The 25,454-nt window shown below is 35.1% G+C and overlaps 2 protein-coding genes across 2 annotated transcripts; both read right to left on the reverse strand.

The window, feature by feature from the left end:
- Positions 1-4,736: 4,736 nt before the first annotated feature.
- Positions 4,737-10,269, reverse strand: LOC130410638 (uncharacterized). Its single transcript, XM_056735424.1, has 10 exons — positions 10,192-10,269; positions 10,020-10,069; positions 9,692-9,736; positions 9,374-9,517; positions 9,189-9,238; positions 6,238-6,347; positions 5,722-6,108; positions 5,484-5,627; positions 5,060-5,103; positions 4,737-4,951 (listed from the first exon to the last, which is right to left on the reverse strand). Exons 6-10 carry the CDS (start codon positions 6,272-6,274, stop codon positions 4,838-4,840), a joined length of 726 nt encoding a protein of 241 aa, XP_056591402.1. The 5' UTR covers positions 6,275-6,347; positions 9,189-9,238; positions 9,374-9,517; positions 9,692-9,736; positions 10,020-10,069; positions 10,192-10,269; the 3' UTR covers positions 4,737-4,837.
- A 6,191-nt stretch (positions 10,270-16,460) lies between these two features.
- Positions 16,461-18,155, reverse strand: LOC130413030 (uncharacterized). The gene is made up of 5 exons (XM_056737916.1): positions 18,121-18,155; positions 17,636-18,022; positions 17,396-17,545; positions 17,140-17,189; positions 16,461-17,025 (listed from the first exon to the last, which is right to left on the reverse strand). Exons 2-5 carry the CDS (start codon positions 17,973-17,975, stop codon positions 16,894-16,896), a joined length of 672 nt encoding a protein of 223 aa, XP_056593894.1. The 5' UTR covers positions 17,976-18,022; positions 18,121-18,155; the 3' UTR covers positions 16,461-16,893.
- Between the last annotated feature and the right edge of the window lie 7,299 nt (positions 18,156-25,454).

Genomic DNA, 25,454 nt, shown 5'->3' on the forward strand with positions numbered 1-25,454 from the left:
TGTGGTACTTATGCAGTACTCTCTTGTAAACTATACATACGTCCTACGTGGTCTTTCTCTCCAGCCTATACGACTCAGCTACTTAGTCTCGGTACTCTTTGCAGCATTAGCGTAACAACCCATTCAGTCTTTTTTTAAGCCTATGCGGTTATTACCTCAGTACCTAACATGGTAATATTGGCATATTATTAGTGTAGTGTCCTTCGCAGTCTCTGTTTCAGCCTATGCAGCTATTCCGACAGGTACCCCATCGCGGTACTCCTTGCAGCATTAGTGCAGTGACCTTCACGGCCTTCATTTCAGCCTATGCGGCTATTTTCTCAGGTACCTAATCACAGTACTCTTCCTCTGTTAACCAATATTACTGATCTCATTACTTTATGCCAATGCTCCTTTACATAATTCATCACTACTTTTCTCAATTAGTAATTAGTTGACTTGAATAATCCTCCCAGCGTGAGCACCAACCGTGAAGGGAGGCAAGATCTGCTCGAGACAGGAAGAACTCTCTCTTGACCTGGAGAGGTTTCAGTGTACAGGGTGGAGTGCCGTTGTCGGAGCTGAACTCCCGAAGATTTGAGGAAATCCACTTCCGGACCTGTGAACCCGACCAGAAAGAGTGAAGGGAGCTACAACCCACTGCCAGAGCCGTGGTCGCTTAAGCAGCAGCTGAGGGAATAGAGGGGTTAGAACACTGTGCAGAGGGCAAGACGGCAATGAAGACAAAACAAGCGTTGCAAGACTAGATTTTCACGACTTCTAAGGGAAACTAGCGGTCTGACATGGGACAGAAGGCCACAGGGGTTTTAGAAGAGACATATGACAGGGACAGTGAAACACGTCATGCAGTAAGGATTGATGCAAGAGATAAAAGGATAACGAGGGGACGAGACAAACACACACGGCCTCCGAGCACATGGTGAGCTGTCAAAACAATACCATGTGCCCAACAAAACCTAAGCGAAGGAACGAAACAGACAAAACAAGCAAGTGATCAGACCCGGGACCTGACATTCATCATCTGACCATTTCATTTTTGTTGGTGCTGTGATTAAACAGAGATGATGTATAAGATAAGAACAACAATATTTTTGTATGTATTCCTAGCTTTTGTAAATGCTAATCATTTTACTGCTCAAGCAAATTTGCATTGGTGACTTCCTGCTTTAAATCACAATTAAGTTACATTTACATTTACATTTACATTGACATTTAGACATTTAGCAGACGCTTTTATCCAAAGCGACTTACAAAGAGTTTAGGAGCAATAAGCGAAAGTTCATACAGGAGCCATAATACATTAGGTGCCAATACAAAGTTACTGGTTTCAACAAAAGCTAGACCACTACCTGTTGAGAGAAAGGGTTAGTGTATTTTTTTTTCTCATTTGTTTGTCAAGTATTCACAGAAGAGATGGGTTTTAATTAGTTTTTTAAATGTTGTGAGAGATGTGGTTGAACGGACAGAGATAGGAAGAATGTTCCACCAGGAAGGAGTTGTGAATGAGAAAGAGCGGGAGAGCGATTTACTGCCCTTATGGGAAGGCAATACAAGCCGCCGCTGGTTTGCTGAACGCAGGGATCTTGATGGGGTGTAGGAGTGCAGGAGAGAGTGGAAGTAAGCCGGTGCAGATCCAGTGATAGTCCTGTAGGCAAGCATTAGTGACTTGAATCTGATACGAGCTGCAACCGGTAGCCAGTGAAGAGAGATGAAAAGTTAGACATACCGCTTCAAATTACAAATACCACAAGTAATTATACCTTTAATTTGTTGGTACAGGGTTCTCTGTGAAGCATCGTATCTTCTTTTAAAGGTGTTACTTTTGCTTGATTTCACAAGCTGTGTTTCTTGGGGAACGCTCTGTTATTCTAATAACCTTGACCACAAATGTTTCCACTCAAGTTCAACACAAATGAGACAGAGGTAGGCAAGATGTTGTGTGGGTGTAAATGCTTTGGTGGTCAGTTTGAAGTTTGTATGCATGTTGTGTATGCAAACTCTCTGATCGTTGAAAAATTAAAATTAATTCACTTTAAAGTAAAATATAATGACAAATCCAGTTACCTTTACTTTAACCTGCTGTTAAATGAACACCAAATGGCTACTTAAAGAATCTTAAAAATACCATTCTCCAGAAAATGGTCTCTGGTACAAAATATTATATGCATTTTCAACTAGACATTTTAAAAAGTATTCCTTCCTTGTTCATGGGAATGTCACAGATCAAATAAAACATAATGTGTCATAAATTGAGATGATGTGTTTTGTAACCCAGTTTATTTAAAGGGCCAGTGTGTTATTTTTTGGAGGATCTATTGACAGAAATGCAATATAATATACATTAAAAGTAAAAATTACAAAGGATATTATAACAACTGACGAAAGTGTTTCTTACCAGCGAGTGAGACATATTCTTTGGATTCCATAATAATACACATCAGACATCTGTCACAGTCCATTAAATCAAAGTTTATCTGTTGCTCTATAATTCTTAAGCTTCTTTATTTTGTAAAGTGGGTAAAACTGCACAGCTAGAGTACGAGTTAACAATAAAATATAAACTTGTCAAAACAGGAAACCAGCAAGCCTTTTGATCAGACCACTTACAAAACTCTTCACATTTACTTCTATAACACGTCATCCATTTCTCACCTCACATTATTTAGTTGCACATTGGTCATCGAAAAAAAATGTCTCCATTAGTCCTTGTGGCTTTAGGTGTGAATAACTTTGCCTGAGGCATCTTTCTCAAAATCGATGCCAATATGTAGTTTGTACACAAAGTGCAGCACCAAATATGTTATGAACAAACAATAATAAGTTATAACAAAAATAGTATTTTGCTATTGTTGAAAATGCACCTCTTTACAAATAATAAATTAGAAATGTATTTATTTACTTCAGCTTCATTTAAAGTTTCAATAACAAGTAGATCTGTTTACAGGTTATTGGCCCCTCACTGCGAACTGTAGATTCTGAAACTACCAAATAAAATGAATACAGCTACAGAATAAAACTCATCAGAATTCTAATCATAAACACAGATTGTGTCATGATTTTGAAGTCATCAGTTGCCATACTGAATATTATTTATATAGTATTTTGTATTAAGTCAACAGAGTGCGAACTGTGAACATAATTAAATTGGTTAAAGAAATGCTGCTTTAGTCCATATAAATAACTCTTAAGAATTATTGTAAGAAAATATGTCATTTAAATGCACAATATGCAAACATATGTCTGCAATGTGGTAATGCTTTTACCATTTCATTTTAGTGAAAATGCTGTACTGTAGCCATATTTTGGCAACAACAAAAAAACATACAAAAATGTGTGGCTACTGTGGTTATTTAAATCCAAGAAGTATGGTTACTATAGTTAAACCACAGTTGATATTCATCAAGGTTAGAAATGAGGCATTAAAAGTGCATGTTTGTTTTCGTCATTTGGAGCTGTCCAATGTGCTGAATTTCTTATGATCCACTACAGAAGTGTTTCTCAACAGGGTTGCCGAAATTCACATAGGGGTCGATTGATTTTACCTGTTAACTGATTATGATTTCAAATATCTTTCAAAACTCAATTTTAATTCAAATGACCTCTGCTAGAACAATATATATATTAGAATGAGACCTGTATTAGGGTCTGGACCTAGTGGTTATAAAAAAAGTGTTACAAGCCACAAATTGTTTGAGTCTATTTTCACACTTCATGGAACGCACTACACTTATTAGTCAGAGCAGCAAGCACAAAGTTGTGGTTTCCTGTTTCAACTTGTTTACATCCTACCTTAGAACTACACACATTTCTAAAGTTTTATGACTTTAAAGGTTTACATTGGCTGTAGATTTGAATAGTGAAATGCAGGTGAATGATCAACCTTTTAAAATACTATTTTACATCATCCGTCATACATAGTGTAAGCAATTTTGAGTCAAACCCTTCCAATGCAAATTTTAGGTGTGTCATTAAGGTGACTTGCACATTTAATGTTTCACAATTCTCTGATAATGAGATTAGGATAAATCAGGTGTAATAAAGGTGCTTCTAAAATGCCCGAAGAGCACTGATGCTTTTTCTATTGTTGAAGGTCTGATAAGCATTTAAAACAGGTAACCCACAGAGATTTCATTCAGACCACTTTGAATTCTTCACATTCACTGCTGCAACATATTATCCGGTCTGAACTCACAGTTCCAAATTAACTCAGTTGTAATAAAGTGGTATCCTTGGATCCAATGAGCTATAAAAACAAAGTAACAAAGTTTATGTTTTACGCATTTGAGTTGTGAAAGATTTTGGACGTGGACACCATTTTTGTTGGGTTTAAAACGTACAGGCCCTTAACATGTGTAATGATGCAGATGCTTTATAAATCAATTCTCTGTAATGAAATAATCCTAAAATACATGGATCAATCATTATTCTGCAGAAAACGCTGTTTTCAAGTGAACAGCTTTGTCGTCATCACTTCAAACAATAATTGTGATTTTAAAGTATATAACCTAAATATTTACAATCAAATAACCAAAATAGACTGATTCCATCTTTAATTTATGAAATACTGCAAATAATAAGATTCTCCTCTTTTATTCAAATATTATTATTTTTATTTACAGGGCCAATGCACATTAATATTCATAACTGTAAACGTGCCAAAATTAGCTTAAAAGGCTATTAATAAAACATACAAAATAATGTAATTTATTAAGTTCTTTAATGATCTTTTTATTTGATTTACTAAATATGCAAATGAATTGTACATAGGCAAGTACAAAAAGAGTTGAGTAATCATTTAATACTGGTAATCAGGTTTGCGTACATTTAGCAGGGAGAGTCACATTTTAGCATAGGGATGTGAAGATGAGAGTAGACTATATTTGACCTCAGAGTGGAAGCAGAACTTTCCGCTTTCACTCGTCTCACACTGATGTTTCTCTGTCGGATACACCTGAAATAAATACAAGATTTAGTGATTTCAAACCTGTCATTTTAAACACGATAAAAATGAAAAAAAAATAAGAGTTTAAGGCTGATGGCAATGAAATGGAAACTGTACCTTCATGACACGTCCTGTGAGCGCCTCTGCACTCTTCTCACATCCTAAAACAATAAGTATGCAAAGACTGTGAGAAAATGTATATTGCAGATCCGATACAGAAACTTAAGGCTTCGTCAGGCTAGATTGTCGGCAACATGGAATCTTTTTGATTGAATGTGCTTGAAACATTTATAGAAAGTAAGCATATCCTGATAAGTTGCACAAAATATTTTTTATAATGGAAAAGGTTTAGAGACCATAAAGAAATAAAAACAGGTACAGGTGAATTCAAAAGTTGTTTTCTCATATAAGTTGCATGAATAGCAAACGTCTCTCTCTCTTTGTGTGACGTCTTTCCTAGTATAAAACGCATGCAATTGAAAAAATGTAATTATCCAAACGTAAAAATGAGTGCAAAGAAAAGTAGAATATAAATAAATACCTGCAGTTTTCTTCTGACAGAGGCAGTAAACACAGATGGAGCAGAAGAGAACACACACAGGACAAACACTGAATAAAACGGTACAGCAGGAGAAACAATTTGATACAGGAGGGGGGGAGACGGTGGTGTAGGGCCCAGAAGTCACTATAGTTTGAAACATAATGATAAATATTCATACTTTTATTATTAACATTTTTTTAAATAAGATATCATAACAACTGACAAAGTGTTTTCTTACCAGCGAGTGAGACACGGGTTCTTCGGTTTCCATAATAGTACACATCAGACATGTATGTGCAGCCTTTTTCATCTTTATTTAATTTGCTTTCGAACTCAGCGCAGTAGTACAGTCCCAGATCAGAGACTGTAATGTTAGTAATATGTAGATCAAAAGAATTGTTGGAGTTTTGAAGAATGCTGAAATGTGGGAACCTTTCGTACGTTACATACAGATTTGTGAAATCTATAATGAGAGAGGGTTGATGTTCATGAGAGCAGTTTCTTATCCATACAAAGGAACCATGAGTTATAGGACGGTCACAGATGATAGTGATGTTGTCTCCTGGTCTGACCTTCATCTCAATCTCTGCTCCACAGATTCTTATCTGACAGAATAGTGAAACATCTGCAAGAGGAATATTAATGATAGCTTACTTAAAAGTGACACTGGCATAAAAACTAATCCCAATTATTTTTCAGTTATGCAAGCTTACATCAGTTACTTCACATAAAGATACAATTGAATGTGTCTTACACATAAGCGCGGTAACAGTCACTCTTGATCTCTCCATCTCCACGAGTGAATAACTGTCTCTTGTGATGTAGATATATCAGCTCATCTGATTGGTTCACACCAACAGGAAACTGAGTTGGACAGTTGAAGAATGAGATGTGTATCAACCAATCAACAACCTAACCAGTTTCATTCTGTTTTGGCTGATGTGCTTTTTGTTGTTTAAAGAAATGCTTGTAAAACTTTGCTCTGTACATTTTGACCAGCATGTGTTGGAAAGGAAACTAGTCCATTTATTCAAAGTTCATCTGGAGGACTGTTTTCGTGAGCTTTTTTGTTTTACAATAGTGGATCAAAACTGCAAACCTGCAAACCTGCAAGGCAACACGTGAAAACAGGAAACCCACAAGTATTTCATTCAGACCACTTTGAGTGCACTTTGTTCAAACTTTGTGAACTTTACAACTACTGCGACCGAATATTTGGTCTGCCCACACACTTTGTTTCCTTAGTTAGGGGTAAGTGATAGTGGGAGCCGTACGAACACCGGTCCCGCATATCTCACGGAGGAGATCAGGAGCATAAGAGGATGAGCGACAGGACAACAGACAAGAGAGGACCGGGCCCGGATATATGTTTTAAGTTTTATATTTATGTTCTTGTGGCCAGCAGTCGACCGTAAGGTGGCTGCCGGTCATTTACTTCCGTGTTATTGTTTGTTTATTTTTGAATAATGTTTATTAAATTTTTGCCGGTTCCCACCTCCTTCCTTCCCTACTTTGAACTGTGTAACAGTCGACCTTACCATGAATAATTTGTTTTATTATTTAGAGTGCATGGTTTTTCATAGTATGGTAAGTCCCATTTTCAGGATTGTCACATCCATAACATGATATTCCTTATTAATAAATATGAACTTAGCTTTCCTGTAGCTCAGTGGTAAGAGCACTGCATTAACAACGCAAGGTTGTGGGTTCGATCCCAGGGGATTGCAAATACCTATGTAAAATGTATAGGATAAAGCAATCTTAGTAGCTTTGGATAAAAGCGTCTGCCAAATGCATAAATCTAAATGTAAATGAAGAGGTGTCTGTAGCGAGGAAGGCGTGACAGAAGCTGTGTGGCGTGACTGGTGGTGTGAGTGATAGTGGAAATCAGCTGTGCGCACACCGGCCCCGTATCTCCCACGGAGGAGTTCGGGAGCATAAAAAGACAAATCGACAGGACTGCCGGCAAAAGAGGGCCCAGACATGTGTTTAGTTTGTATTTATGTTCTTATTATCATATATATATTTAAGAAATTTCACAACTGAGCCAAGTACAAATAGAGTGTATTGTAGAGATTTAAGGTTGATGGCAATGATTGATACCTTTAAAAAATTTGAAATAGGCCAGTGATAACTGCACTGTTCTCACAACCTAAATGTAAACAAATATGTAATACATTACAGTATAGTTCACAGGGATGTAAAGATTCACTCAGCTCAAGATGTGATGCGATTCACAATACTGATCTCACGCTAAGATTCATTCGTGATTTTTTTTTTAAATGAGTTTAGACAAATTAGACAAAACTCATGATATGAACATCTGCCCTTTTATTATTTCGCAAATGCTGCAGATTTCTTAGTAAAATAAAAAAAAAACATTTTTTTTTTACAAAAGTCTCCCTTATATAAACAAACTGAGACTTTGTCTGTGATTTTGAAACTAAACTACCTTCTTTAGACTGACTACAGGAAAAAATGAAATTTTGAAACCCTTCAGTCTTCCGTATCGAAAGTCAACCCGTGAGCTGTCCAGTGTGCTGAATGTGTACTGATTCTCTATACAAGCGTTTCTCAACAGGGGTCGCCAAAACTCTCCCCAAAATAAATAGATATAATATTCAGTTTGACTAAAAGCAACTGCCGTGAGGAACCTTAGTTTTGATGATAATGATTCATCTGTTTCATTACAAAAGGCACTCACTATATGATGGTTTCTAATTTCTGGTTCCACCTTACCACTAACTCAAATCTAAAGGTTGTTACACAGTGCATTGGAATATTAAACCAACTGAGACACAACACACACCATGTTGATTTATGAATCGTTTTTATAAGTTCTATTATATTCACATAAACTAAGGACTTTATTAACTGCCAATGTAAGTATAGAATTTCTAATTTCTCTCCACAATGACTGCTTTGACTAAGACTGAATTCTCTATCTGGCGTGAATAAGAAAATCAGTTTTCTTTACTATAATGTTATTTGTAAAAAACACATAACTGTAAAGTCAAGAAAGTAATAAAAAATATGCAACAGTTGCTGCAGACACAGCATGCGTTCAACTCCACCACAAACTGACCACATATGCATTTACACCATCACACACTTGTTCAGTCTGTCTTCATCTGTTATGCATTGAGCTTAAGTGGAAGCATTTGTGGTCAAGATCATCTAAATGTCTGAGAATAAAAGACATCAAGAAACACTTGTAGCGAAGTTTTGCAAAAATAACCTGTCAAGAAGACATATGAAAATATGTAGAGAAGTCTTTAAGCTGTACTGAGAAAATACACTTCTGTTAACTGTGCTTTAAAATGGTTGCTCTAACATTCACCACGCTAAAAACGTATTTTTGTTGGATGAAAAACTAATTTAGCCGCAAAAGCTGCTGCTTTGACAAGGACCTGAACGTACATCTCTTAACCTTAGAAAATGTAAAGTGCTTATTGTAAAAATGTGTTCTTGTCTGTTTTGACCGCAGCGTATGTGCTAAAGTCAGAAATCTGTAGTTGCTTTTTCATAATTTTTTTCTCTCTTCTGGTTATCACATCCACGGAAGCATAACACACCTCATTATCATCACCTCCCTAAAATACAAATGATTGTAATTCTGAATTAATTATGTAAAGCAAATAATTCTGAGTATGTATGTGTATGCATGTATACATGTATAAGTATGTCTGTCTATGTTGTTTGTACCTCAAAAGTATTTCTACTTTTTGTCTTTCCTTTGAGCTCTGTTCCTTGATCTGAAATGGGTTGTCAAAAGGAAAACACCACTTCTTTAAATGCATTTTAAATTATCTATTTAGAAATATGTTGCATAACAAGTACATTTTGTGGGTGGACTGTTGATAAAATTTAGAAACAACATAAATAAATACCTGTTTTCTGACAGAGACAGTACACACAGATGAGGCAGAAGAGAACACAAACAGGACAAACACTGAGGAGCAGCGTCCAGCAGAGAAAACAGTCTGATACAGGAGGTTGTAAGGCGGTGGTAAACGGTCCCGGACACAAAGTTACTTGAGCAAACAAACAAAGAAAATCATAGCAGTGAATGTAAAAAAAATTATCTTAATTCCTTTTTTATGTCTTCATCGAGAATGGCAGTTTACAAGCATAACATGTGTAAAGATCAAAGTAATAGTTTACAATAAAGAATTTCAATAGTTACAATAGTTGAAAGAATTTCTTACCAGCCAGAGAGACACGTGTTGTTCGATTTCCATAATAGTACACATCTGTTGAGTATAAAATGCCATTTTCATCTTTTACTTTTCTCTCCAATTCAGCACAGTAGTACAGTCCCAGATCAGAGACTGTGATGCTAGTTATATGTAGGTCAAAAGAATTCACAGTCGAGTTTCTAGGAAAACTAAAACGTCTGAATGTTTCTTGAAACATTATTTTGTAATCCAATATGAGAGAAGGTTGATGTTCATGAGAGCAGTTTCTTATCCATACAATAGAATCATGAGTTAAAGGACGATCACAGTAGAGAGTGATGTTGTCTCCTGGACTGACCTTCATCTCAATTTCTGTTCCATAGATTTTCTGACTGAAGAGTAAAACATCTGCAGTAGCAAAAAATAATATTCATAATCATTATCTTCAAAACTAATAACTATTACTCAGAAATAATCTTGCATAATTTTAATAAATATAAATAATACAGAATCATTTTTATTTGTCTTACATATAAACGCTTTAAAATAAACTCTTGCTCTCTCCATCTCAGCGAGTAAGTGTGAATAACTGACTCTGACTGGTTCAGACCACTATAAATTGAGTTGGACATTTGAAGAGTGAGAGGTGTATCAACCAATCACAAATGTCCTCATGAACAGTTATGCTCTGGCTTAGTTGTTTTGAGCTTTGTGTTTTTTGGCAAATTTTTATTAAATACTGATAAAAAGTCCTGTCATGAGTGTCTTAAAATGAAACAGGATCATTAAATCAGAACTGATCAGAAGGACCATCGTTTAGGCCTATGAGCTATTTTGTTTTGTTATAGTGGGACAAACTGCAAAGCTGCATGGCAACAACATCTAAACACATGAAAACAGGAAACCACAAGCCTTTCTTTTGGACCACTTTCTCTTCACGTTTATTGTTGCACATCATGGAATCCACAAATTACATATCTAGATGATTATTGGTAAGCGAGAAAAAATCTTTTTTTAGCCTTGTGATAAGGTGTGATGTCATTATCAATGTCATTATTAATATATGCAATAATAACAAATTGAACTAAGATGTGAATGAAACAGCAGACATTGAAATTTTATCAAGAGTAAAAACACATTTACATCAACACTCACATCATAGCTTCAATCTGGATAAAATGTGAGAGAACTACAAACTTTTCTTCTTCAGGAATGGCTATTATTTTTAATAGCCTTTAGACAACTGATTTATTTACTCAGTTGCATGCATTTTTTGTACAAGAATGTGAGACGTGTATCGCTCTGGGTCAAACTTCCAACCACAATTGTTCCATTCCATTTGCATGTAGGCACTAGCTAACATTTAGGGGCATCGACATAAAAACAAGGTTGTGGTTTCCTGTTTTAACATGTCTAAAGTGTCTCTTAGAACTACAGATGTACATGGAATTTGACACAACATTTGTGTAGTATCCCTAAAAGGACAAAATGTTCCACAGAGCGCGTTTCGTAAATACGTTATCTCATCCGGCACATAAACGGACTTTGTCCTGTGAGCCGTTGGTTGCAATTCGCAAACTCACCACTACAATCTCCACATTGCTCTTTAAGTCCTGAAATGTTCAATGCTAGCTTTAAAGAAGCCAGTCTTTTGCTGTTTTGATTATGCTTTATGGATTTTCATGTTTCTAATTTCAAAATTTTAAATTTTAAGTCTGCTGTTCATGGCTGTCCCTCTTCTAACAAATCGAGTGGATTTCTTCCGGTCTACTGTATGTAATTTACCTCCTTCCAAAACGCTCTGATTGGTAAAGCTGACCAGGTCTGTCGTGATTGGTTCCCTGCTTAGAGTGTGTGTGAAGATATCTCACCCACCATATCAGCGAGCTTCCGCTTCTCAGGCTGTTGTGGTTGGTCGGTGCCTCTCTCAATCCACGTGTATTCATAAACGTTGGCTTTTAGCAATAAAAAGTAACAATGGAGTCAACTTTACTTTATCAGTTAAAAATCGGATCGATTGAAGTGTAATGGTGGTCTGCTAGTGCATGTGCAAACCTCAATCTTTGAGATCACAATTTCTTGTAGAGGGAAATGACACCGGACCAAATGGCGTCAGACCGGTTATATTAATAAACACTAATTACACAGAAGCATTAGTTTTTACTTTTTATATTGGACCCAATTTGGATAATAAAACAAGCAAATTGACCTAGAAGCATTTGCAAGCAGGACTTCAAAAGATGTTTCACAGAAGTGTTTAAGAGGTATGCGCACACACACACAATATCAGTGTATTACACAGAACAGCTTTCACAGACGATGTTAAAGTCATGGAGGCTGGTTTTTGACCGTTGGTTATCATAGAATGTGTGTAGCTGAATTCATATTACCAGCTGTAGGACTGTGATGAAAGTGAAAGTAGATTAGCGCGTAGCTTGAAAAGCGAATTCTGTTAAAGACAATATCTCGCTTGGTACTGAACTTTGAGCTTTATCATTTTGGATTGTTTATGCTCTTACAGCAACATTACACACAAGCAACTAAAATCACAGGGTGATTTGTTTCATAGGTGAGACTATTATAAATAAAAATTCTGATCTTTACAAAGCATTACAAAACAGATCTTTCAGTCGGACCACCTTGAATGAACATGATCTAATCTTGACTTGTATTTCATGTCTTTTGTCTCATCACTGGTCATCATCAGACCCATCAGGTTAGAATGCTTATTGAGCAAGAGGAGGTAGCTCAGTGTGGTTTATATAACTCTACTTTGTTTATTGCAATTTTTGTTTGATGTGACAACCTTTACTGTTATAAATTTACAGAAATCTTATGCAAGTGGGCAGGGTAAAGTCCTTATCCTAAAACATCTAAAAAGAGTATAGTTAACATGAAACACACAAAATTTGTGCTCCTTATACCTTTTACCCAATGAGCTTCATCACATCAAATGTTAAAGTAATTCTAATTTTAAAACAAAATTTAAACCCTGAAAATAACATTTGATAAAAAAGACTCAACCTACTGATTTTATTTTTTATATATAAAATTTCATGACAATGGTGCAAATAATTACACTTTTCACTTTTACGCTTATTAAGAAGCATTTTATTTAAATATCGAAAATACAAATTATGATATTCTTGTGATTTACAAAATATGGTAAAAAGTTGTGATGCATGTTTGTAAGTTCATAACTGAGAAGAGTACAAATGAGTTATGTAAGATATGAGATCTGGCAATAGCTTTAAAATGCCTATATCTTGTAGGGATGAGCAGATGTTTGTAGTCTGTAAGTGACTTCAGATTGGGTGCAGAACTTTTTACTCTTCTCACTCTGATGTGCCTCCGTATATCCAACTTAAATGAAAAACAGAGACATTTAATTAAACCTAAACTGTAATTTTAGAAATAGAAAATACTGCAAGCATAATGACAAAAATGTCTACCTTTTTGGTTTATCTGCATTTAGCTCGGATCCTGAAAAAAACAAAGAAAATATGACAAAGAAATATGCCAGTATGGTGTTCTTCTCAGTATGGTTTCTTCATGCCGATTCAACTTTTTTACTCAACATGCAAACTTCTTAATTTATAAATACTTCAAAATTATGTTGTTGAGTATATCCAAACACCTTCATTAGTAATTATTTGTTTTTAGTTAATAAAACTTTTATTTATTAAAGCATTAAAGAATATCGCTTTATCTTATCAACAACAGACTTAAATGGAAAATCACGTAATGCAATGAATGAAAGAAATTGGCGAATGAGTTACTATAATGCACCGTAATTGTTAACAGCTTTACTCACAATTACACTTGTGAGGTTTTTATTAAATGACTGAACAGTGAATGAGTACCTGTAGTTTGAGCTTGACAGATGCAGTAAAAACAAGCAGCAGAGAGGAGTAAAGAGATGAGAAGCAATGACAGATGAGTCCAGCAATTACATTTCAATTCAGAAATTTTAGGACGGTGGTACTCGGAAGGCACTGATTCGAAATAAACTTGTTATATAAGTTATATATGTAAGTTATGGTTCTTAATTCTTTTGGCTTTAATTTTTCAAACGTACATGAGAACAGCAACGTACAGAAAATTTGAAATACTTACCTGAAAGATAGAGATACTTTCTTCTGTTTCCATACTTGTACTTCAACTATAAGTAAAACATGTAATTTAAATCGTATCAATATCAAAAAAAGTAAGAATGGTTTCTTTCCCGACACAGATAGATGAGTTTTTCTGTTTCCATACTGGTACTCCATACTTGACTGTATCCCCTCATTATATATACTGATATCATTTATTTAGTGTAAATGCACGCGCAGCCTTTCAAATAAGTGTGCTGAGGATTCCTCTAATGAGCTTCATCTCAGAGTCAGCTTGCTATTGACTGATAAGGGTGAAGGTCCTTAATAATATGTCAGCTGTTATCTGATTGGTTCACTGTTGTGGGAGGGTTTTCTTCTCAAGGCCTCTCATACACTTATGTTTTGGAATTGATTCTTTTCGTTTAGATTAATATATATGATAATTGAATTATTATATGTATTGATCTGAAATATACTGTACAGAAAGTGTCTAACAACTGCGTACCTTAACATTACATAAACGAAAGCTGTTGTTACTAAAGTAAAAACACAGTCACCGAAACCAATGGAAACATATGTGGTTTAGAGAATACTTAAGAAAAACAACGAGAAGGTAGAGTCCCTTAGCAGGATTAAAATTCACACATAAAACCACTAACATCCTGTGACAACAAAACACCACTTCTGAATTTTATAATATTTGCATGTTCTTAACACAACAATAACAATATCATTAGTATAGACATTTAAACATACCCGAGTCAAGTACTGTTTCTAAAGACCGAGCATACAGACCAACTTATTTTTTTACTTTTGTTGAACAGGATTCTGTCATAAACTGGGGAGAATAGATGGCTAATGGGATCAAAACAGAACTTTAATGAGGAACACCACTCAGACAAACACAGAAGAACGTAACAGACGTTGGGTGTTTTGCAGATTATTTCGGTAGATTGACATAGTTTTACTTCATTTCAAAATGATGCGAAAACAGTAAAATAACAGTTTTTACAGTCCAACACAGGTGATGTAAAGTTTCTGTTTAACAGGATTTACACATGTGGTCCTCTTGTCTTCCTGGTGTAAGTCTGTGGCCTCAATGCTTTTTCTGCAAGTGGTGCTCACTACAGGTGTAGCTTAACCTCATTCAGTTTGGTTATCAACGTGCGCACTGTGGGTCGCAGATGTAACGCACATGCCCATCAATTCATATATATTTTGTATAAATAATCTATAATTTTAACACATTTTAAAACACAAGAGCAAAGCACAAAATTTTAAAGTATTAAAAAACTTATTTAGGTCTGTTATTCTTGACGTTTACTTGCATTGATCATTGTGTCAAGTTGCAACTGAAATAAAACAAATTGACCTTTTTTGCCCATGATGTGACAATCTTTTTTAGAAAATGTGGGAAAGAGATAGAAATAGGTGTCTGTATTATTAGGTCAGGTGTTTACAATAGACTTTCTCAAATATGGCTAAAGATTCCGCTGACAATATTTTAGTATCGTCAGTCCACGGGAACTGTCCAATGTGCTGAATGTCTTCTGATCCTCTCTACACAAGCGTTTCTCAAAGGGGGTCACCAAAACACATAATAAAAGTTCAAATACTCAAACTTAAACAACTGTGCTATTTACACAATTACATACTTTTGGGTGTGAGTTTATAATTTTGCGACTATAGTACAAGCTCTTTGCTGGCCACCCAGTACACATTAAACATGTAAATGTTATTGTATCAGTCATATTTAATTGATGTGTTAGTAGTCTAATGTACGGTCTGTACAAGGTATCGGTGTGTAGGTACAGTTACTAAATTACTGAAAAGAACTTATCCATTAGTGTGTGTATGTGTGTGCGTGCTTGCGTGCGTGTGCATGGACCGTGCGTGTGTTCACGTGAGAGCCTTACGTGACAATAACGAGTTTACGACAGATGATGGAGTTTTAATATCCTTAAAAGAGTGAAGACTTTGTTTTCATCTTCTGAAGTTAGAAACCCTACCTTTCTATTAAACATTACTGTCACCATGAAGGGATAAGTAAGTGGTGCAGGCATCAAAGATGATAATAAAACAATGCAAATTACTTGCTTCACTTGTATTTAAATATCTATAGTTTTAAAATGTTACATGATGTTTTTAAATCTTTAAAACGACCCTTAACCTGAATGATTCATCTGGGTCTCCGTGCAAAGGGGTTCACCACAAATTATGACGTTTTTAACCACTGGTTCCTCTTTGACACTCAATTCTACAGTTTGTTACAATGGGGGGATGGAATCAACTGGGTCATTGGATCATGTTTCTTCATCACGTTTTATTTTCTCTGTACCTTTGACATGAAAGATGCACAAAGACTACTTAGTGAAAAAGTAAATGTTAAATGTAAAGTAAAGATAAGATGATTACAATCAAAACACACGTTTAAGTGGGTTTCTTGTAAATACATTTAAAGTATAAAGCAAGCTGTAGAGATTTTGTGGAATAATCTGGATTTTTACCTAAATTGGTAATAAACCTATTTCTCGCACAGGGTTTATGAGTAGTCCTCTTGTTCCCTGTCCAGGAAACCGCCCCTTTGTGTTTGAACTTGGATTAAACCTGCAATATCTCTACTAGTTTACCAATGATTTGTCAAACAAACAATTGAGACATTCAATCTGATTTTAATAAATTTAGTAATGATAAAGTTTTTCTCAACCATCAGAGAATGAAAGCTGCAGACACGGCATGCATTTAAATAAACTCCACCACAGACTGACCCCATAAGCAAGCATTTACACCCACAACATCCTGCCTTTTCTGTCTGTGTTGATCTTAAGTGGAAACATTTGTGGTTCAAAGTATGTATATTACTGAAAATGATAGAGCCCTTTCCCCCAAAAACAAAACACCTTTGAATCTTCTACAGAGGAATATTTTACGTTTACTAAATTTAATTAAAAAAGTGTACGGATCTCACATTGACCAATCTGGGAAAACTACTTGACAAGTAAGTTGTTTTTGAGTTGTACATCCATTCAATTGCAAAATCACTGCAGGTACATTTTTGTCGGGACTTTCATTGTTTTGGTCAAAAGATTGAAACAATGACAGCTACATCTTTTCTTAATGTCAGATACACAATCCTCATCCAAAGTTTTGTACAGTCTCTGTTCTGACCGGAGCATAAGTAATACTGTCAGAATTCTGTGGTTGCTTCTTCTCGAGTCGCTTCGGTCTGGTTGTTACATCCAAGGATGCATAACACACATCATCACCCTGAGATGAAAGTTATTGCAATATTCTGAATTAAGTATTTTGTTTAAGCAATAAGACAGAATAACAAATATTCTTTGTAGTAGCCAAACATGAGCGTGTTTGTGTTGTTCATACCTCAGGAGAGTCTCTACTTCTTATCTTGTCTTTCTGATCGGTCCCACGGTCTGAAATAAGATTTTAAAAAGGAAACACCACTTCCATAAATATGTTTTAAATGGTTTTTGCCGATCCAAGTTGCATGACTGACATTTTTGTTTGCAAACTCTGCGGATGCAAGGTCTGATCATTAACAAAAGCATTTAAACTAGATATCCATTTAAAATAAAAGATGCTGAGGAAAGGAAGAAAAAGTATGGATAGAATGAAGTACCTGTAGTTTTCTTCTTACAGAGGCAGTACACACAAATGAGGAAAAAGAGAACACACACAGGACATAAACTGAAGAGCAGCGTCCAGCAGAGAAAACAATCTGATACTGGAGGGGTTGAGAGGGTGCTGGAGGGTTCGGAACTGGCAGTCCCTGGCTCAAAAAAGTGATGTTTTGAGTTATTATTATTGTATTATTCTACATTATGGTAATTAAAAACAACTGTCAAAGGTATTTTCTTACCAGGGAAGGAGAGTCGTGTTGTTTGTTTTCCATAATAGTAAAATTCTGTTCTGTACGTACTACTATTTTCATCATAATTTGCCTTTCTTATGATCTCAGCACAGTAGTACAGTCCAAGGTCAGAAGCTGTAACGTTATTAATGTGTAGATCTAAAGAATCAATGTTGGGGTTTCGACGAAAGCTAAAATGTGGGGAGTCTTCTTCATACATTATCTTATGATCTAATACAAGAGGGGGTTGATGTTCATGAGAGCAGTTTCTTATCCATACAATGGTGGAACCATGAGTTAAAGGACGGTCACAGATGAGAGTGATGTTGTCTCCTGGTCTGACCTTCATCTCGATTTCAGCTCCGTGAATTTTTGTCTGAATGAACAGCAAAACATCTGCAAGATTATCACATCGATAAATAAAAATTATTGTTAAAAATTACTAAATTGATAAATAATTTATAGATGTAAATTATATAAAGGTATATTCTTACTTAAAAGTGCTGTGACCGTAACTGTTGATCTCTCCATCTCAGCGTGTAAGTCTGAATAACTGACTCTGATGATGCAGACATCAGCTTTCATCTGATTGGTTTACACCACTAGGACATTTGAAGAGTGAGAGGTGTATCGACTTATCACTAGATTTCTTATAACCTTTTCACTTTGATTTGGCTGTTTAATGATTCTTATTGTGATTCTTCTTCTTGTTTATGACAGATATGTTCACCATCACTTTCGACATTCATAGGTCGTGTTTAAAGGAGAGCCACAAGTCTTTCATCTAGATCACATACAAATCTCTTCACATTTACTACTTTTGTTCATGTCATCAAATCCTTACGTCACATCTTTTAGTTGATCCTAGGTTTCCATTAGCCTCTGTGCCTTCATGTTTTTGGGGTCACTATGAAAACATTTTTTTTTGACAAATGTCATGTTGCTTACGGTAATATGTATTGTTTATACAGTAAATCAAATATTTATAGAAATATAATTAGATTTCAGCAGGTCTTTTTTATGAAAATTCCTCAAATATTTATTTATAATTATATGGGAAATTGTAGAATTATATAAATACCTGCAAAATTAGTAGACAATAGTTGAAGTCGAACATGTTCTCCAGAGTAAAAATTCACATAAACAATAATTTACTTATGCTTCATTCAGAATCTTGCCTGAGAATGATGTTAAACTACGATTGATTATGATGATAGCCATGCTATTTTACCACTTAGCTTTCCTGTAGCTCAGTGGTAAGAGCAATGCAAGGTTGTGGGTTTGATCAAATGACAAATGTATAGGATAAAGCAATGTAAGTCGCTTTGGATAAAAGCGACTGCCAAATGCATAAATGTAAATGTATATTGTGTATACAGTATCTTTTATGTACATTTTGACGTGGCATGAGCCAATACACCCTGCCCATATACATGATTTATGACATACAGGTTTATACATGATTCTTGATAACAAGCACTGGGGACATTATATGAGTGTCACAAATGTTCATGGAAGATAACCCAGGCACAGGCAGCGGTACAAAACTTCATAAATCAAACAAAAGACCCAAGATGGGGAACCCTTCTACAAAAAAACTATCTACAAACAGGGTACAAAACATAGACTTCAAACAAGGGGACAAAAAACAAAGCAACAGGATAATCCACAGCAATCAAGGCAAGATATGTCACGTGACAGCGTAGCATGCAAACAGAATAAAAGAGCAAAACAAATCACCACAAGACAGCAAACACAAGGGCATTAAATAGGGAACTAACAATGGGTAATTAACAAGGGGAAGGTGTGGGCGAATCAAACACTGATGGGAAGTTTAAGAGGAAACGAGGGGGCGGGGTCAAGACGAGAGCAGACAGGAAAGAGCGCATGGCATGTCAAGACAAACAAAGCCATGTCTCTCTCTACACTAGACACGTGGGTCTTTCATGATCCTACCACAAAACTAAGGAAATCATGACCAAAAGAGGCAGAATCATGATAATGTGGCGTCTTTGTGTGTATGTGTGTGTCTGTGTACCTAGTAAACCCTACGGTATGGGGACAAAATATCCCCACAAAGATGATAATATCCAAAATCCTTGCTCTTGCGGGGACATTTTTTGGTCCCCATGTGGAAACAAGCTTATAAATCATACAGAATTAAAAAAATTAAAATCTATAAGTACAGAAAGTTTGGTGTGATTGTTTGGTTGAGGGTGTGGGTTAGGGGCAGGGAATATGATATACAGTGTGTGTGTGCGTGTGAGCGCGTGTGTGTGTGCGTTCGTGCGTGTGCGTGCTGACTGATCTCACAAACAAATTTCAGTCTCCTAAAATCAGAATCTGCCCCCCAGTGGGCGAAACTTCAAGTGCAAAACATCAGCTAACACTATTCAGCACTGCTTTAAACTGTTGTCATAGGTTGTTCATTTTGTGAATAAAAGGTTTAACATAGTATGTTAATTATAGTTGACTGAAAAGAACATGTTTTGAAATATAAATAGTAAATTATGCCCGTCACTAAAGAGTCCTGAGAGACTGAAGAGTTAGACATTACATCAATATTTCATAGAAGGAAACCAGTAATTTGAAGATATCAAAGTTTCATTCAACAGAAAATTCTGTAGATTTTAAATGTTCTTTATGGGACCATACAGCACAACAAAAAATAGAAACCTTTCATTTTAAATGCTGTGAAGAACTCTTTATAGCACCTTTAGTTGTAGGAGTGAAGTGCTACATTTCTTTATTATCTATTTCCCTAATAGTCAATTTTGATAGGAAATTATTAAAGCACTTGCCTGGCCTTGAATTTTTCATGTGTTTATATGTCAGAAAATGTATACACACTACAAGGGTCTGTTTGTATTTGGAGCTGTCCAATGTGCTGAATTACTACTGATCTTCTACACCAGTGTTTCTCAACAGTGGTCTGTAAAACATGCTTTAGTTTACCAAACCTCCTCGATTTCAGTTGGTAACTGTTTATGAGCTCTTCAATATCTTTTCTAGGCAAATTAAAAAAATACTAAATAGACAATAACAAGGAAACAGACTGCACTTCATTCCATCGATTCTGTCATGTGTACTCAGCCGACAACCCAACGTACTTTTAAGATGTTGTGTAAACATCCTAAAATAAATACATAAATAGATAATAAAGATTAAATTCTCACTAAACTTACTATGAACTTTCCCAAAAATTACTTTTCACATTACTTCTGACACTTAACTGTATATAACGAAATGCAGGCATAAATTCAATAAAGATAAAATGAAATGTAGTTTGGTTTCTTGATAATAAATAAAACGTGATGTTGTTTTTTTGTTTTGTTTTTATTCATCAAATAAAAATGTACACAGACAAGAAAAAAGCATTTGTTTAACTGGCGTCCACTTCTGTCATAACGTTTCTTTGGTGTACAGAATGAAAGAACAAAACCTCTGCAACAACTGTAAATTGAAATGAAAACTGTTCTGTGAAAACTTGAAGAAATGTGTGTACATAAAACGTATTAAAAGATAAAGTCTTGTTAGCTGTTAGCTGACATTTGGGTTTTTTCATAATGATACATTTGATACATAATGATTAATATGGGTCATATTAAAATGTAATAATCCTGAAGAATAGCAATAAAGAATAGCATTGAATTAAGAGGATAAAGACTCCTATACCGATTTTATTGTATTGACAACGATTTAGGATTCTTTATTTACCAAATATTATTAAAGGTGTACATATTGATTGTTTGTTTATATATATATATATATATACAATAGCTGATATATAGCTGATAGTAGGCAGTCAGTTTACCACCTAATTTGCATAAGCTAAGCAGAGAGAGTCACATTTTCTGATAGAGATGTGCAGATGGCAATAGTTTATATGTGACTTCAGAATGGAGGCAGAAATTTCCAGATTTACACATCTCACAGTGATGTCTCTCTGTCGGATCGACCTAAAAGTAAAAACAGAGATATTGAATGCAACCTAAACTATTATCTTCGACATTCAAGTATTGCAGGTATACTGACAAAATATAACCATATTGATACCTTAGATATATTTGCTTTGTGTATCTCTGCAAATAACTCTAAACCTTAAAAAAGTAAAGACAAAGTTTGATTTATTTCATTGTGAAATTTCTTTTTTCAAAAAAAACTTTTACTCTGTACGTTTACACTTTACTTAAAATTACAGCAGTTTGGGGATTCTCTGAAAACACAAGTACTTTACTATTACGACTTTGAAACATTACTAGTACACTTGCTGATTCATTATTCATCATTTTATTTAGAATTATATTTTCAGCCCCAATTGAATGCTTGTAGCGTTGTTATCAAGGAAGGTGAATAACAGTGAATGAGTACCTGTAGTTTGAGCTCGACAGAGGCAGTAAACACAAGCAGCGGAGAGGGATGAAGAGAGGAGAACACACACTGAACACACACTCAACAGTGTCCAACAATTACAGAGTAAATCCGAAACTTCAGGAAGAGGAGACTCAGATGACACTGGTTCTAAATCAAAGAAAAGCATAAATGATTTTATTTGATAAGTTGTTTTCTTTATTACTTAGCTTCATAATTGATTGAAAGTTAAATACTTTCTTACCCAAGATAGACAGATGGGTTCTCCTGTTTCCATACTGGTACTCCAGCTTGATGTTTACCTTGTCATTTACATCTGTAATTTTTCTTTCTACTTTTGCACAATAATAGAGTCCTTCATCATAAAAACTTGCATTCTTAATATGTAGATCAAATGAGTTACTGGAGCTGTTTGCCACAAAGTGAAAACGTGGAAATGTTCCCTGAAACAAATCTTCGGCAAACAATGAAACAGATTGATTCCCATATGAGTTGTTTCTTATCCAAAAGATGTGTGAACCCACTGGTACGACACAATCACCGAAGACAGTGACATTGTCTCCTGGTTTCACTTTGATCTTCACTTCTTTCCCAAATGTATTCTCATGACCACATAACAAAACACCTGCATACACGTGTTTTAACAGTCAATGGATCATTTTATTTAGATTTTCAGAAATGCATAGTTTTTTATGTAATCCAACTCTAATAGCACTGTGCACAAAATAATGATAATTCAAAAGGACTTACACACGAGTGTGATAAGGGTTCGTCTTACTCGCTCCATCTCTGTAACTGATTGTAAGTATAGCCGATAAGTCTGCGGAGCTTCAATGAGGACGTCAACTGTTATCTGATTGGGTTACTGTGTTGGGAGGTCTTTCCTTTTAAAATCTGATACACTTAAGTTTGAGGATTTTATTTATTTTATTTGGTCAATGTACTTATATCATATTATATGTATTTCTTTTATTGGTTCAGACAGCCTGTACTATACAAGATTTGTTCCTTGTAAGCCTGCACCAGGCCCTGAACCTTCGGAGCTTGTCTCAGAGCCACCATAGTTCAAGGTTTCTGTATTTGGTTTAGAGTGATGTCTTTTATTTTGAACATGTAGTTTGTATTTTCATTCTGTTAATGTCGCTTCCTGTTGTAATTTGTGTTGTTTTGGTGTTTCTTGTTCATTATACCATATGTTTACCATGTATACAGTATACTGTACAGTATGTACATATACAGTGCATACTTCAGTATTTCATTGTCAGTTATTGTTCATATACTGTACATGCTGTTTTCTTGTACCGTTCATGCCACTCTGCAATTTGAAATATCAGAAAATGTAGTCTTATATTAGTTTACAAAGACATTTTGGATAGACCGTGTAAAACACTGAATCATATTTAACTAAAAAATTAGAGGTGTAGTGCATAATATCCATTGTTTATTGATGTGCAGTACATACAAAGATAAAATATATAGTATTTTTTATCATTTTAAAAGAAAAGAAAAGAAAAGAAAAGAAAAGATGTCAAACGAGGATCAACATTTGTGTGATCATTTAGAAGACCTGACTGTTTCGCTATTGTTGAATTAGCATCTATAACTGCTAAATTATAGAGGTGTGTGCATGTTTGTCCAAGGAAGTATATAAGAACTGTATTGTTCTGGGTCAAAACAAAGTGGTTGCAAACCTACTTCATCTCACCACAAACTGTTCCATTCTATTTGTGCATGCTACAGAAAGCACCAGCACAAACACTTACTAGTGCAAATACATCATCGTCGACTTTGTGGTTTCCTGCTTCAACGTGTCTTATTTGTTTCTCAGACCCATGAGATAAACTTGACCTATAAGCCAAACTAGAATCCCTGATCACTTTTGTTTTAAATTAAGTTCCCTTTATTTAGCAGGTAGTTTTGACACACCATTGTTTAAAGCAACAGTGGCAAACAAAGATGAGTTTAAAGATGAAACCTTGAGATTAACCACAACGTTTCACCTCGATCACTGGACAGAGCCGCAGAAGCAAAACACTCTTACAAGTCTCATGTCAAACACAATTGTACAGTTTGTGAAAAAATACACAAGGACAGTCAAAAAAATGGAAACATTTGTGGTTAAGAGAAAACAAAGAGAAGGTCAGACGCTCGTAAGTAGAACGAGAATTTACGTATAAAAACCACTAACATCCTGTGGCACTGCAAAGAGATACTGGTGCATTTTATGATACTTACACAAATTCATTACTCAATTTCTACAGCATCTTCATAGACATATAAATACACCCACATGCAATCTACTCCTCCTTTTATTGTCAATCAAAGATTTTATTTTGTTCATAGGACTGACAAGATTCACCCAACACACTCATGGCCCTCTTGACTTTCAGATGTACTTCTATCGCTGTATGGTTTAATTCTGCAAGTGGTGCTCACACACAGAGCAAAATAGGTGGAGCTTGACTGAAAACTAAGTGAGACACTTTGTGCGACTATAATCAATATAACAGGAAAACAGTAGCTGTAATGTTAAAAGAATTTGAAAAGAAAACACGAGAAAAGTGACAAATGAATGAGCAGGAGCTGAAACTGTATGATATAATGATCATGCATAAAAAAACATAAATAATGCACATGATGTAATAATTAGTTTTTATCATTTACTAAATTATGCTTATGAGACAAATTGGGACAAAATATATATTTGCAAAGAACAGACGTCTGGTCAAACAGTCAGTTTTAGAAAAAACTGTGAAAGGTAGTGTACAAAACCAATAACCTTCACTGGCATTGTTCATTACTTCCTGCTGTGTGCACTTGGGTGGGTGTTATAAAGTGATCAGGATTTGTTCCCAATGACACATGTTAAATTTCATATAAATACAGCAAAGATACCGCCTCAAATTTAATCAGTAACGTTGTGTTAATATGGTGTTAAAAATATAGCTTAAAATAAAGGCAAATTCATATTCAATGCTGTTCACTGTCAATGGTGAAAAAAAATATTCTTATTCATGTCTCTTTATGTGCCTAAAGGATAATTTACAGACTGTCTTATGTTGACTCTTTGTCTTATGTTGACACATTTACATTTTCAGTCTGAGGAAAACTTATGGTTACAGTTGATTGAGCACACACGCCCACACACACACACACAAACTTAATCATTGCTATTCAAAAGTCCAGTGAAAATGTTTGTGGTTGGTACTGAAAGCTGACCCCAAAAACACAAAGATTTCGAGAGTCAAAAAAAGTGAAAGCAAACATACAGGAAACCTAAATTAGCATCCTGTTGCCCTGATTGAAACATTACTAATTCTAAGTCTTTGATATCCATTGTTGTTTGCAGATGAAATATGTGCAGTGCCTGAATATTTTACTTTTGATAAAACTAAAGGTAAAAGTAAAGTGCATCCAATAATTATTTAACCACATGGTCTCAGATCTGAGAAATCTG

Source organism: Triplophysa dalaica, chromosome 2 (assembly GCF_015846415.1).
Source record: "Triplophysa dalaica isolate WHDGS20190420 chromosome 2, ASM1584641v1, whole genome shotgun sequence".
Lineage (NCBI taxonomy): Eukaryota > Metazoa > Chordata > Actinopteri > Cypriniformes > Nemacheilidae > Triplophysa > Triplophysa dalaica.

Excerpts from the sequence above, each read along its gene's own strand:
- LOC130410638 (XM_056735424.1), bottom strand. The coding sequence starts at position 6,274 with ATGGAGAGATCAAGAGTGACTGTTACCGCGCTTATGT. Across the intron at positions 5,104-5,483 it reads CTGTCAGAAGAAAACTGCAG|GATGTGAGAAGAGTGCAGAG; the intron begins GTATTTATTTAT and ends TTATTGTTTTAG. Across the intron at positions 4,952-5,059 it reads TCACAGGACGTGTCATGAAG|GTGTATCCGACAGAGAAACA; the intron begins GTACAGTTTCCA and ends TATTTATTTCAG.
- LOC130413030 (XM_056737916.1), bottom strand. The coding sequence starts at position 17,975 with ATGAAGGTCAGACCAGGAGACAACATCACTCTCATCTGTGACCGTCCT. Across the intron at positions 17,190-17,395 it reads CTGTAAGAAGAAAACTACAG|ACCGTGGGACCGATCAGAAA; the intron begins GTACTTCATTCT and ends ATCTTATTTCAG. Across the intron at positions 17,026-17,139 it reads GAAGTAGAGACTCTCCTGAG|GGTGATGATGTGTGTTATGC; the intron begins GTATGAACAACA and ends CTTTCATCTCAG.